The sequence below is a fragment of the Mesoplodon densirostris genome, chromosome 2 (assembly GCF_025265405.1).
Source record: "Mesoplodon densirostris isolate mMesDen1 chromosome 2, mMesDen1 primary haplotype, whole genome shotgun sequence".
Classification (NCBI taxonomy): Eukaryota; Metazoa; Chordata; class Mammalia; order Artiodactyla; family Ziphiidae; genus Mesoplodon; species Mesoplodon densirostris.
Window position 1 is genome coordinate 28,742,906 of NC_082662.1, and position 14,096 is coordinate 28,757,001.

At 46.9% G+C, this 14,096-nt stretch overlaps 1 protein-coding gene across 1 annotated transcript in view; it reads right to left on the reverse strand.

Annotated features, from left to right (window-relative positions):
- The window catches only part of LOC132502721 (traB domain-containing protein-like), a 32,240-nt gene extending 30,499 nt beyond the window's left edge, over positions 1 to 1,741 (reverse strand). The window contains 1 exon segment of the mRNA XM_060118799.1: positions 1,654 to 1,741. Coding sequence (XP_059974782.1) covers positions 1,654 to 1,741 — 88 coding nt within the window.
- Positions 1,742 to 14,096: the final 12,355 nt, after the last annotated feature.

Consider the following 14,096-nt stretch of genomic DNA (forward strand, 5'->3'; position numbering starts at 1 on the left):
TTGGAAATGAGAATGATGCTGCTTATCTCTCAGAAGCTCCTTCTACCATTGCCTCAGTCTGAGCTGATCCAATTAGATTCTCCCTCTTGGGCATTTGAAAGTGAGATGGAAAGGCCACATAAGTTAGCCATGGATATCCTCCATTTGTCCCTCCAAATCCACTCCCTATCTTTCTCTGCCCTGCTCTGTGCCCTGGGAAGCTGACCTCTATCTGGATTGTATCAACTGGCCTCCCTGACCTTCTGGATTCTAGCCTGATCTGGCCAACATGAGGCACCAGCAGGAGAGAGGAGAGTGGAAGGAGAGAAAGGTAGGGGGACTTATTCCCACAGTTCCCTCTCTTCCAGGTTATGGTTTGGCAGTGGCTGAATTCCTCTACCGAAGGCCATGACTCTTGTCAGGCAGCCCTTCCCCCATTGCCACAGGCTTTGCCAGGTTCAAGGGCACCACTCCCTCCCCTTGCCCCTTCTGATCTACAAAAAGAAATGGTTTCCCACTTTGCCAGCCCCAAGGTGCTTCAGGGTCCCTTGTTGGTTTCCCTGAGCCCTTTACTGGTAAATAATCTCCGCCCTAAGCTCTCTTTGACCTCCCCTTTCGAGCAGACCATCTGTGTCCTGCTGGACCCCTGACAATATAGGGAGCCAAGCTGGAAAGCCTCAAAGATTTAATGACCTGAGTTCACAACTTGGGGGCATTATGATAGCCCTTGTAGAAGCAGGATCATGTAACTGTAGAGAGCATCCAAGGAGCAGATGGCTGCCTGGTGACTTTCCAGGACCCACAAGGCATGACCACACATCCCATATTTCAGAGTCCCTTCCAACAACCTCTCTGGCTCAGCTAGCTTGAGCAGGCTTCTGATTCATGTGCTCATGGATCCCTGATTGAAACACACGCCTGTCTTTATCCTGCTCTAGGAGAGCAGCTGCCTGTTATTTCTCACAAGGACTGGAATTCCTACTGGTGAAAAGGTCTATCCCTTTTTAGGTACGAAGTGCCAGATGGGTGGGTTCTATGATCTTGAGCACGCTGGATGATCAGTACCCAGCCTAGCACATGGCAGAGTAGACACTCAAAAATATATCATATTGAATGAATAAAAAAATAATCTCCAAGCAAATGTGTTTGTTGGGTGCACAAACACAAGATCATTTCAGATAAGATGCTTACTTGAGAAGGACTGTTGGGCATTTTGCTAATTGGCTGAATAAACACTGGAGTCCACTTTTCTCTTCCACCCAAACTGCCTTTGATTTATCAATGTTCTATAAAGCCAGCTGCCACAGATGACCAGGAATGCCTTCCCAGGCACGTAGGGGCACTGGAAGAGGAGGAACTTGCCTCCAGGTACACAAGACCTGAGCATTTTGCTTTCTGGTTTTGAAATGTAGGAGAAACAACAAAGGGTTGAAGGAAGAAATTTTGGCTGGTTGTAGAGGATAAATATTCCTAGAACTGTAGATTCTCAGAATTGGAAGGAATGTTCAAGGTTGGCAAGTCCAATCTTCCACAAGTGGTAAAATAGCCCTCAGCAAAGGCTGGGGACCCCTCTCGGCCAGCCCAGAGAGGTGTTGTATCTCCTCAGACTCCCCCCTCTCCCAGCAAAGGCCTGGCATCCCAGAGGAGGCAGGCAGGGAGGTGTCCAAGGCTCACCTGCACCTGTGGAAGACGGGGTGATGGCATCCTCACTGGGGGTTCCCCACGTGGAAGTGGCAGAGACAGGGTCGGGGGTGGCAGTCATGGTCAGGCTCTGCCCGTGCCCCGTGAACACGGGGTCTCACAGGGCAGGGGCTTGGGCTAAGCAGGCCCAGTCATGGGTGCCCACACCAGCCCAGGCAGGTCCTCTTCACAGAACCCAAGTGCTCGTCGAATGTTGCCACGTCTCCGTCTCTCGGCTTGCAGTGGGCAGGTGTGGCCTCCACCAAAGGTGGCAGGTGCTGCCAAAGAACGTACCACCCCCCCAGGTTGCCATCCAGAATGAGCTGGCAGTGCCAGGTCCATCTCACAAAAGAGATGCTCAGAACTGCTTTATCGTAAGTATATAACATATCATACTGTATCATATCATATTGTATCATGTATCATATTGTACCATGTCATATCATATATCATACTGTATAGTATCATATGTTATTACATCATATCATAGCATATCACATCGTGTCATATATCATATCGTATGGTATCATATTATATCATATCTTATTATCACCTCTATTTTACAGATAAAGAAACTGAGGCCCAGAGGGACTAAGTCACTTGTCAATGGCTAGGAAGAGGGGAAGCAAGAATGTGAATCACAGTTGGGCTCAGAAGCACGTGATCTTTCAAGAGCAACAGGTGTTTGGTGGAGAGTGAATGGGGGGCAGGGCAGGGAGGATCAAAATCTGCCTGGAGAATAGGAGAGGCTTGGAGGAAAACATGGGCCAAGCTTTCAAGGTTAGATAGAGGTTCTCCTGGTATCAGAGAAAGGGCATTCCAGTCACGGCACAAGTTTGCCTCCTGGTTGCCAAACTCTGTTTTAGGAGTTGGGAATACAAGATATACAGAATTTCCTGCCCTGGGGAAGCTTATACTCTGGTGAGAAAGATAGACAACAGGGGCTTCCCTGGTGGCGCAGTGGTTGAGAGTCCACCTGCCGATGCAGGGGACACGGGTTCATGTCCCGGTCTGGGAAGATCCCACGTGCCGCAGAGCGGCTGGGCCCGTGAGCCATGGCCACTGAGCCTGCGCGTCTGGAGCCTGTGCTCCGCAGTGGGAGAGGCCACAACAGTGAGGGGCCCGCGTGCCACAAAAAAAAAAAAAAAGATAGACAGCAAAAAATGATAATAATTAAGTCTGTAGTGTGTTAGGTGATAAATGCTGTGCAGAAAAATTAAGCAGGGAATGGGAGTTAAGGAAGGCGTTCTGGAAGAATAAGATGGTCAGGTAAGGCTTCAGATATCTATTTGAGTAAATACTTGAAGGGCTAAGAATGAGCCATTCAGGTATGTACAGGAAGGGCATTCCAGGCAGAGGAAATAGCAAGTGCAAAGGCCCTGAGGCAGAGGCATTCCAGGTATTTGCGGAACATCAAGAAGCCAGTGGAAGGAGTGGGAAGAAGGTAACTGAACTGAATGGGCTCTAGGGTTACCCACTGGGGGAACCTTTCTGTGCCTCAGTCTTTTCATCTATATAAGGAATGCACCCTCCCCAGGCATTCAGGGACCCAGATGCTCCAAGCCTATGGTTTCCACTGCCTTCTCCCCTGAGGTCTGAGTCTTCTTCTGTCTCAGTTAAAAGGACCTCAAGTAAAAGCCAAGGGGCAGCTGGCTGGGAAGCCAGAGCAGGCAGCACAGGGAAGGGGCAGGACAAACAGGGGAGTGAAGGGGGTGCACTCTGGGGAGAGGGGGGCAGCAGACAACTCCCATGTCCTCTGGACAGGACTCGTGGTCCAGGAGGAGGGAGTGGGGAAGGGGGCCGGGAGGAGGCTGAGTCAGCTTCTTCAGTCCTGGGGCTGCCATCTTGCCTGGGCAGGAGCCCTACTCAGGAAACCAGTGTCGGGAGGGTCTCACCCGGAAAGTGAGTACTCCTCCCTTCCCCAGGCCAAGCCAGAAGGAGGGAGCATGGTCCATCAAAGGGCCACCAAAGGAGTCTCTCAGAGATTCCCACTGAAGCCCTGACTCTACAGTTGCACCTTGCCTTTCTCCGCCCATGTCCACCCCAGACCCCTCCCCTGCCTGTCCATGGGGGCTGCAGCTTCCAAAAGCCACCAACCCTCACCCCAGCCCCGGGACTGGAGAAAAGGCTGTCATTTCCAGGGGCTTGGCTTCTGACTTTTAGAAATGCCCCCAGGGAATGGGGCATGGCAAGATGAGGAGGATTTCCCAACAAGGGGTGGTGATGCATAGCTTCAATTATGCCCCGCTGTTCCCCTCACTCCCCTTAGTTCTCCAATAGAGAAACTAGGAGACCCATGTCCTGTGCAGAGAGGCTGAGACACATAGAGAAACAGAAAAGACACACCAGAGAGGTAGAGAACTAGCACGACAGACACAAGGAGAGGCAGCAAAGGAGAGAGAGAAACAGAGGCAGAGAGAGGGAGTGACACAGAGAGGGAGAGGTGGAAAACAGAGTGACAGCCAGACAGATAGAGAAATAGAGGGGAAGACAGACAAAAGTGTGGGGGGGAGGGGGGAAGCAATGAGTCGGAGACAGAGAGACAGAAAAAACAGGCAAATTCTGGGCTACAGCAGGAGAACCATCAATGGCTGTCCCTGCTATGGGAATGCCTTCATCTATTTGTAGAGAACACAGAAGACATAGGATAAAGGGACCCTCACCCAAGACTCCCAGGAAAGCCTCTTAAAGGAGAGCTCTCACCCCAAACAGCCTTTGTGTCCCTCCAAATCCAGACGGATCCCATCACCTGCCCTCTCCCAAACCTTGCCCCTCCCACCCATGTGGGCTCTGGGCTCACTCCCCCTGCCAGTGGGTACCTGGGGCAGGGCAGCGGGGAAGTCCACCCCAGTGCAGGAGATACAGGGATGTGTTTTCTGTACAGATGCTTAAAACAGTAATAAAGCCAACTAAAAGTCCGTCTCTTTTTATTATTACCAGGAACTGACAATTCTAAACATTGCAGTGATAAAAATACTCTTCCACGAAAAATTCTTTTGTTGGTAAAATGCTAACAATTGCTGTGGTTACTGTTGAGTTTTAACATATACATTTAATATAGATACAATATATATTCAGATTATCTCTTTTTATTACTTGTCCTTTAATGAACATTGTATTCTTCATGGATGGTAATCCAGAGCCCTTTCAGTCATACAGTTGGCTCCCATACGTGGGGCCTCAGTTACACATGTTTATTTTCAGAGTGTTCCAACATTCAGAATCACTCAAGCTCACTTCAGGAGCACTTTATGTCTCTAACTCCCATGATACTACATATTCCTGTGTTTAAATAGAAGCTTCTAAATAAACAATTATAACACAGTGACGGTAAAGATAGTCTTTGGAAAACAAAGAAACTGAGCTTGAGTTACTTCCATTCTGTCTTTACATGTGACCACATAGAATTTTTATTCATATATAAATTTCTAAAGCAGTGAAACAGAAATGCAAACTGCAAGGGTACTATCTTTTGTTTGGAAAGTGCAAATTTTAGCTCAGGAACTACTTTACTGGATTTGGATCATATCTTTAACATTGAAGTGAATTCTTTTTCAATTGTTGCCTATTTTAAAGCTAAAAAGTGAATCAAGAAAACAGAAATTGTAGTGTTATCATTTGTTATTGCAACAGACCAATAAGTAAGTCGAAGTTTCCTCTTTCTTTCAAAACATATGTTAGGGCTTCCCTGGTGGCGCAGTGGTTGAGAGTCCGCCTGCCGATGCAGGGGACGTGGGCTCGTGCCCTGGTCCAGGAAGATCCCACATGCCGTGGAGCGGCTGGGCCTGTGAGCCATGGCCGTTGAGCCTGTGTGTCCGGAGCCCGTGCTCCGCAAAGGGAGAGGCCACAACAGTGAGAGGCCCGCGTACCACAAAAACAAACAAACAAACAAACAAACAAAAATATGTTAATACAATTTAAAAGTATTAATCCATTACTTCTTAAAATTTTTGTACTGTAGTATTTTACTTATTTTACTTTTTTACTGGCATAATGGTATATATGAAGTTCAATACAAGATAACTTTTACTGAGCTTCTTCTCTAGTCATTATCATCATCATTATTATTATTATGGTTTTAGTTCATAATTAGTACTAAAAATAATTTTATTAAATAGAGGAGGGAGACTGTTTAAAGCCTGATCTATCCCAGGTGTCAAAATGCACCATTGCCCCTGACCAAACTTCAGTGGACTGGATGGACCCCCATCTTGCACACCTCACCCCTGCATCCCCTCCCCTTCTTAGTTCCCCTCCATTTCCTGGGAGAAGCGAGACCATCTCTGCTCCAGGCCTCATTCTCTTAAGCCCCCAGGGCTTCAGTGTAGAGGGGTGGGCAGCATGGGAGGAAGTCTCCACCCTCCTCACTATGGTTACCATCTCACACAGGGACGCCTTCCTAGGGACTCGGCCACCCCACCCCCTCCTCACTGCTGCCACACCTGACCTCCCAGTCAGACCTTCACCTCCCTGGAGGACTCCGACCCTGGCTCAGGGTCTTCCTCTCTGCTCAGCCTCAGCCAGGCCGACCTCACTATCCATGTGGGCTCCACGATCCCTTTGCCTTTGCAGCAACTTGATAATCTCAAACCCAGTGAAGGTCTGCATCCCACACAGTACATCTCAACTAAGGGCACCCACATTCATTCAAATACTCAAACCCACATTCACTCCCACACCTAACCCAGCAGCAAGTCCAGGCAGCCATACCCTGGACTTGGTCATCCTCTGGAACTGTCCAGTATCTTCAAATCTTAAATTTTAGTATTTCAGGATCTGGCCATCATCTCTGATTTTTCCAGCTCTCTCCCACCCTCTCCCACCCTTTCACACACTCCTCCTTCAAAGTTCCATTTTTAGCCAATGGACCACCATCCGTTAGTTCCAGAGGTCAGAAACTTGGGAATCGGGACTTCCCTGGTGGTGCAGTGGTTAAGAATCTGCCTGCCAATGCACGGGACACAGGTTCGATCCCTGGCCCGGGAAGATCCCACATGCCATGGATCAACTAAGCCCATGCACCACAACTACTGAGTCTGCACTCTAGAGTCCATGAGCCACAACTACTGAGCCCGAGTGCCACAACTACTGAAGCCCACGTGCCTAGAGCCCATGCTCCACAACAAGAGAAGCCACCACAATGAGAAGCCTGTGCACCACAACGAAGAGTAGCCCCCACTTGATGCAACTAGAGAAAGCCTGCATGCAGCAACGAAGACCCCAAGCAGCCAAAAATAAATAAATAAATTTAAAAAAGAGAGAAACTTGGGAATGCTCTTTACCTCTTCCCCCTTCCCACCTTCTATGTCCAAATCTATTTCCACATCCCACCCATTCTACCTCATACATATCATTTGAATTCATCTACTTCTCTCCACCTCATTGTCACCATCCGAGTCCAAGGCATTTTATCTCCAAGCTGGAACACAAAAGCTTCCAAACCAGTCTCCATCCCTCCACATCCCCTACCCTCAGCAAGCTATTTGTCCCATAGAATCCAGAAAATTCTTTTAAAATGGTAATTTCATCACAATACTCCCACTCTTCAAAACCTTCAGTGACTTTCCATTATCCATAGAATGAAGATGAAACTCTTGAATAGAAACCATTATTATCCAACAGTGCCCTGGCCTCCACCTACCTGTCTCACCTTTTCTCTTATCATCCGCCCTCTTGCTCATTAAAATCCAGCCATACTATTCTCCCTTTTATTCCTATATGTACCTTGCTCCTTTTAACTCAATAATTTTATATATATTTATTGAGGCAAACTATATATTGGACACTGGGGTGGATATACAGTGGTGAACAAAAGAGGTGAAAATAGTTGCCCTCAGGAAGCTTATATTCTAGTGAGTGAAGACAGATCATAAACAAATCTGTGTATAATATAAAAGCATGGGATGAATAAGCGCTATGAAGAAACACGAAGCAGGGAAAGGGAATAACAAATGTCCAGGGATGCTGTGCAAGCCAGAGAGTCAGGAAAAGCATCTCTGAGGATGTGATCTCTGAGCAAAGAGTGAGCCATCAGATTATCAGGAGAGAGGGCTTTCTAGGCAGAAGAAACAGCAAAGACCAAAGGAAGAAAAGTGCTGAACACATATATCTGAAGAACAGCAAGAAATGCCAGGGCATTTGTAAAGGTCTGGAACCCTTTTCTCAGCTCCAGCTTTTCCTTTTTAAACCTCCAAATCACCTTTAGATGTCCAACCAAAGATCATTTCCTCGGGCAGCCTTTTCTGACCCCTGCCCTAGATCAAATCCACTATCACAAGCTCCCAAGTTTCCCTGCTCTCTTCCTTAGTAGCCTTAAGCGCCATTTAGCTTATGTATGTGGGAAACTAACTGAGGTCTGTCTACTTTGCTAGACCCTCTGGCTCACACTTAACATTATGCCCCCCTGTGCACTGGCCTCTTTCCCTTGGCCAGGGCAGAAGAGAGTCTGTCATATCTTGCTCTCTGATTGACCGCTTGCTATCTCCTACCTGCTAGTTAAAACACCCTATTTTCAAGCACGATTCAATATAATTGATCAGGCTACAGCTTGCTTCACCACAATCACATCTTCCTGGGATTACTGCTTCATTCCCTTGATTGGACTCAGATGTTTTGTCATCACTCAGGATGGGCCTCTACCATCTCAAGATGCTGATTTAGTCCATCAAATGTTGAGTTGTCATAGTTTCAGCCTCAGAGATTGTTGAATTTAGCAGTCTCCTTATTTGCCCACCCATACTCTCTTCTAAAAGAGATTACGCCATAGCCCTGCTACACAAATTCCGTGCTTTATTTTACCTGACCCTTCTCTTGACCTGCCATATTCAAGTGGGTGAGAGAGTGAACACATGAGCAAAGGCCAGAACCACCTTAGATCCAGAAGTAGCCACTCCTTCCAAGCCTTGTAGAGCCCAGTCCACTATTCCTCCTCTTCTTAGATGGCCTTGAGAGTTCCTATCTCTGCATTTATTCTTAAAATCCATGGGCTATCCAGAGACTGTGTGGCCTGGCTTTAAAAAAGAAAAAAAAAAAGCTGGATCAATTTAATGCTTTCTTGAGACTGACCCAAAGGAAAAAAGTTTTTCAGTAAGTGGCCAAGAAAGAATTTGAAAGGATGCCTTGAGTTGGGACAATGGCAAACCAAGGTCAAATGCAATGGAAAATAATAAGGAAAGAAAGGAACTAGACATTGGCTGGAGGTAGCTGATGCATATTAATGGCAGAACAGGGGAGGGATTCTGCTGCTTGAAGAATCCAGAACCACATCAAATCCAAAAGCAGCCACCAACATTCCACCCTTATGGGATGGAAAATAAAAGGAGATGTCAAGGTCAAGGTCGGTTTCTGACAACCAAAATGGAACTTGACTTGAATAGAAGGTAACTGATATCCAAACCACAAGGCTCCTTGACTGGACAGCCTCTACTGAAGGTAGAGGACACTGACTGAAGGTTTACCTGACTGAATGTCTCTAATCAACTCTGGGGACAGGCTGGGTGTGCACGCCAAGGTAATGGGCTGTTCCCTTCTCCCCCACCTCCATCCCAGCTGGGCTCTGAGAACTTCAGCATTACTGAAGTGACCTGGAAATACTTGAAGCAAGGCTCTGCAGTGCAATTATGGCCTGAGCAGACCCCACCCTTCATTACCCTCTGCGATCAGGGCAGGGAAGCTCTGCTCAAAAGACGTGTGCAATTGATAAAGTGAAGTAATGTGGAGGCACTGCTATCTGGGGAGAGGAATAATTTTATTATTTCATGGTTCTACTAGCAGCCCAGTGTGAAGGCAGAGAGGGGGTGAGAAGCAGAAAACACAATCTAAGCTCCTCCCTGAAGGGTTGACAAAGAAGGGGACAAGCCTGGAAATTTTTCAGCAAATATTCACTGTTGGTGAAAACATCTGGCAGCTGCTCTTACACAGATCCAGGAAAAGGGAAACCGAAGCAGACACAGGGTTGGACCCACCGCACATGTACCAGGCTGTTGATCATCACTATGCTGGGTACTCTGTACACATTTTGTCATTTAATTCCCACAAACTCTATGCCAAGGGTATAAATACACTCATTTTATAGATGTGGCTCATAAGTGAAGGGTTGCCAATAATTGAGAATTAGCCATTTATTGAGAATTTAGAACATGCAGATCCCAGCCTATTGCATTGTGTTATTTCATTAACCCACAGAGCAGCTGTGTCAGTTAAATACTGTTATCTCCACTTTACAGGTGAGGAAATGGAGGCACAAAGAATCTTGCCCAAGGTCAACAGGGAAAGAAGATGCTTCGAGGTGACTTGGTACAATAGAAAGTCTCCACAACTCCTAAAGAGCAGAGATTGGGTTTAAACCCAGAGAGATCTGACCCTGAAACTCATGCCCTTCCACTACACTGTGCTGCTTCCTGCCATGACCAAGAGAGGTCAAGTGATGACTGAGTATGTGGGCCTGTGAATACCAGAGCTTTTGACCCCTGAGTCCTGCAGACCTGAATTCTAACCCTGTGGGGCTCCAGAAGGGTGTGGGAAGCTGTGCCAGCCCCCAGGAGCTGGAAGGCTCCCCCTCCCTGTCTGCAAGCACAGGGTTGCCCCGGGCCTCTGCAGCTGCCCTTGTCTTGGCTCCAGTGTGTCTTCCCCAGACAGCACCCAGGGCCTGGGATGACTCCCTTAAGCAAAAGAAGAGTTTCTCTTAAGTTTCCAGAAATGACCTAGAGGAATGAACTTGACTCGCAGCCCAGTAATTGGGGGAAAAATCCCAGTTGTACCGCTCACTTGGTGTTCTTGGAAAAACTGCTTCACCTCTGAGGTTAGCGTCCTTTTCTTAAAATAAGGATAACCGTCCCTATCTCCTAGATGATCAGACGGATTAACCGCCCCCAGCTCTGTACCTAGAATGAAGAAGGGACCCCACCATGTCAGTGTCTGCCTCTTCCTCTCCCCACTTACATCTAAAATGAGACTCTTTTTTTTTTTTTTTTTTTTTTTTTACGCGCCTCATAAGGCTGCTGTGAGCATGAAATGACATAATCCAGCCTGGGCAATTTTAGGCACTCAGTAAATGTTAATTGAAACCGAATATTCTAAAATGATTGACTTGATGCTGTCCCCAGGAAGCCTCAGCGTTTGCACAGGGAGCTGGAGTGGCTGGAAGGAGAGTCCAGCCCATTTTGCCCAGGCCTGTGATCTTGGGTCCTGGCTGCACTTTGCTGTCTTTCAACATCATCACAGAGGCTCTGAAAGGGCCCTGGTTCTAGGAAAGGACTCAGCATGCACAGTGAAGCCAGAATGATCTTCCTAGAAGGCAAAACAAAGCATGCCCCTCCCAAAAGCTAAAAACTCTTCAATGGCTCCCTGTGGGCTCAGGATCAAGTTCAAATCCTTGAACATATTTTCAAGCCCTGTGTGATCTGGCCTGCGTCCATTTCCAGCCTGATCTTCTGTCACTCTCTTCCTCCTTCTCTACAACTCCAAACCCTCTGAGTCTCTTTCAAGTCCTTCAGGGGGCTGGGTTCCTCCCCTTATCACACACTCCCAGAGCAGCCCAAGGGTCCCTCTTCATAACGTGCATCCCATGTACCAGGCATGTTTTACGTCTGTCGACACCATAAGAACATCGGGTGTATGAGGGCAGAAGGGTCGAGTCCATGCCTCCTTGGCTCATTGTTATATTCCCAGTGCCTAGCACAGAGCCTGGCACATGGTGAAGACTGAGCATATTACTTTTACAAGCAGAAATATATGTTCTTATTCAGGTTACTGAGAAATGTCACTTTTCTCTGTGTACCCCACCATCTTGCTCAGTCTGGTATGCCAATACAGCGTTCTGAGCTCCACTTCTGCAAACCTAGCAATTCTGATCCCAGCAGGGTCTCGTGGTGTGGGGGAAGAGGAAGGGTCAAGGGTTAATACAGACTACATGTCCATAAGGCTTAGAGAGCAGTGGTCTCATACACACACACACACACACACACACACACACACACACACACACGGATTCACTTGCATGCATCCAAATAACGCCATGCCTGTATGTGAGGATGTACATGTCTCAGTGTAACATCTCTAATGCATGTACATTAATGTGAGTAGCCCAACCCCTTTTTTAAGTCCCTCTGAAATGCTTCCATCTCTTCCTCAAAGTCTCTTCTCTCTTGGGCCACCACTTGACTCTTTCTTCTCTCCCAAAGCCCCATGAATGTCCCTCTCCCAAAGCCCCATGAATGTCCCTCTCCCAAAGCCCCATGAATGTCCCTCTCCCAAAGCCCTATGAATGTCGTCCCTCTCCCAAAGCCCCATGAATGTCGTCCCTCTCCCAAAGCCCCATGAATGTCCCTCTCCCAAAGCCCCATGAATGTCCCTCTCCCAAAGCCCCATGAATGTCCCTCTCCCAAAGCCCCATGAATGTCCCTCTCCCCTACCATTCAGACTAATTCAGCTCTGCTCCCAGACTCACACGCCTCACTCAATCTCTGCTCAGCAAGACAAAACTCCTGCAATTAACAGGACCTACCCTCTTTAGAAGGCAGTTTAGCTATAATCTGTTTTACTTAAGGACAATTACAAAGGTTTCATGCAATCCCCATCCCAAGCCCCTTATCAAAGCAGCTCTTCCAAACACGTCTATCATTTGGTCCAAGAATCTTTCATCCCAGCTGCTTAGAGGATAACATGAAAGATAACACTTCCTCTTTAGAATTACAAACTCATACATAAAATCAAGGTGGGGTCCTCCCTAATCCATCTAGCAGTGCTGTAGGTGACACAGTTTATGTAGGATCTGGGCATAGGAAGAGGAAGAAAATTCACACTGGGTGTGCACCTATGTTTGCCCAGCCTATTCTTTGATAATTTATGACACTAATTTCATCTTCACAACATTATTCCTAGGTTTAGATAAAGAGGCTGAGGGTCAGAAAGGGTAATTGACTTGTCCAAGGTCCAGCAAGTAAAGGGCAGAACCAGGACTTGAACCCATGCTTGTCTGACTCCTGGGTCCATACTCTTTACACTACACCAGGATGCCTCCTCTCCTCCTTCTCTCCTCTCGGTATAACAAATGCACTGACTTACTTCACTCTGTATGACAGACTCTAGGTCCGCCCACATCTCTACAAATAACCCAATTTCATTCCTTTTTATGGCTGAGTAATATTCCATTGTATATATGTACCACGTCTTCTTTATCTTTATCTATTCATCTTTTGATAGACATTTAGGTTGTTTCCATGTCCTGGATATTGTAAAGAGTGCTGCAAAGAACATAGGGGTAATGTGTCTTTTTGAATTATGGTTTTCTCAGGTATATTGACACATATGTGAAATCTAGAAAAATGGTACAGATGAACTTATTTGTAGGGCAGGAATAGAGACGCAGACTTAGAGAACGGACGTGTGGACACAGAGGGAAGGGGAGGGTGGGCTGAATTTGGATATTAGGTTTGACATAAATACACTACCATGTGTAAAATAGATAGCTAGTGGGAAACTGTATAGCACAGGGAGCTCAGCTCAGTGCTCTGTGATGACCTAGATGGGTGGGATGGGGGGAGAGGGAGGTCCAAGAAGGAGGGGATGTATGTATACCTATAGCTGATTCACTTCACTGTACAGCAGAAACTAACACAACATTGTAAAGCAATTATACTCCAATAAAAAAAATGCACTGAGGCCAACATTGTAATAAGGGGTCTTCAATATGTGTAAAATACATAAGTCATATTTGGAGAGAGGGATAGATAGAAAGAGGGAAGTTTGGGGGGCATGATCAATAAGGAGACACATTGGAAGTAGGCAGGACCTCAGATTCTTTTGTCTAACCACCTCATTTTACAGGTAGGCAAACTGAGGTCCAGAGAAGAAAAGTGACTTGCTTGCTAATCATCACACAAGTGCCAAGTGAGACAAGGTCTCAGGTGTGATAACAGCCTTGCCAAGCTCTTCCAACTATATCCCCTTGCTGTTCTACAAATAATTTATATCTTATTCTGATGTTGACTTGCATAAAATCTCCAGTGTCATCCAGAACTTGAAATCAAAAATTTATCAGTCCCACCCAGGAAAAAACTGCTGAAAGACCTCTTCCCTGGAAGCCCCTACATTTCCTGCCTCCTGAGCTCATCACTTTAGGACTGGAAGCCCCACCAGAAAAGTCACATCTAATGCAGCCTTTGGATGGTCCTGCAGCTGATGAGGGTCATGACTGATGCTATGGATGCTAAGTCTTGGTCAACATCCTGTCTGGAGATGCAGGTATCATGCTTTGCTTTCCAGTGAAAAAGGCTGGAGTGTTTCCTATCCCAACAGTTAATTCTTTCCCATTTTCATGGGGCAGATTTAAGGCTGCTCCTGGGAGGACTGATGATGGGATGGTGGTTTCTATCCCGCAGGCCAATTTTGGCAGCAGCCCGGAACTCTCTATCTCTGGTGCAGTGCGGCTCTCTTGA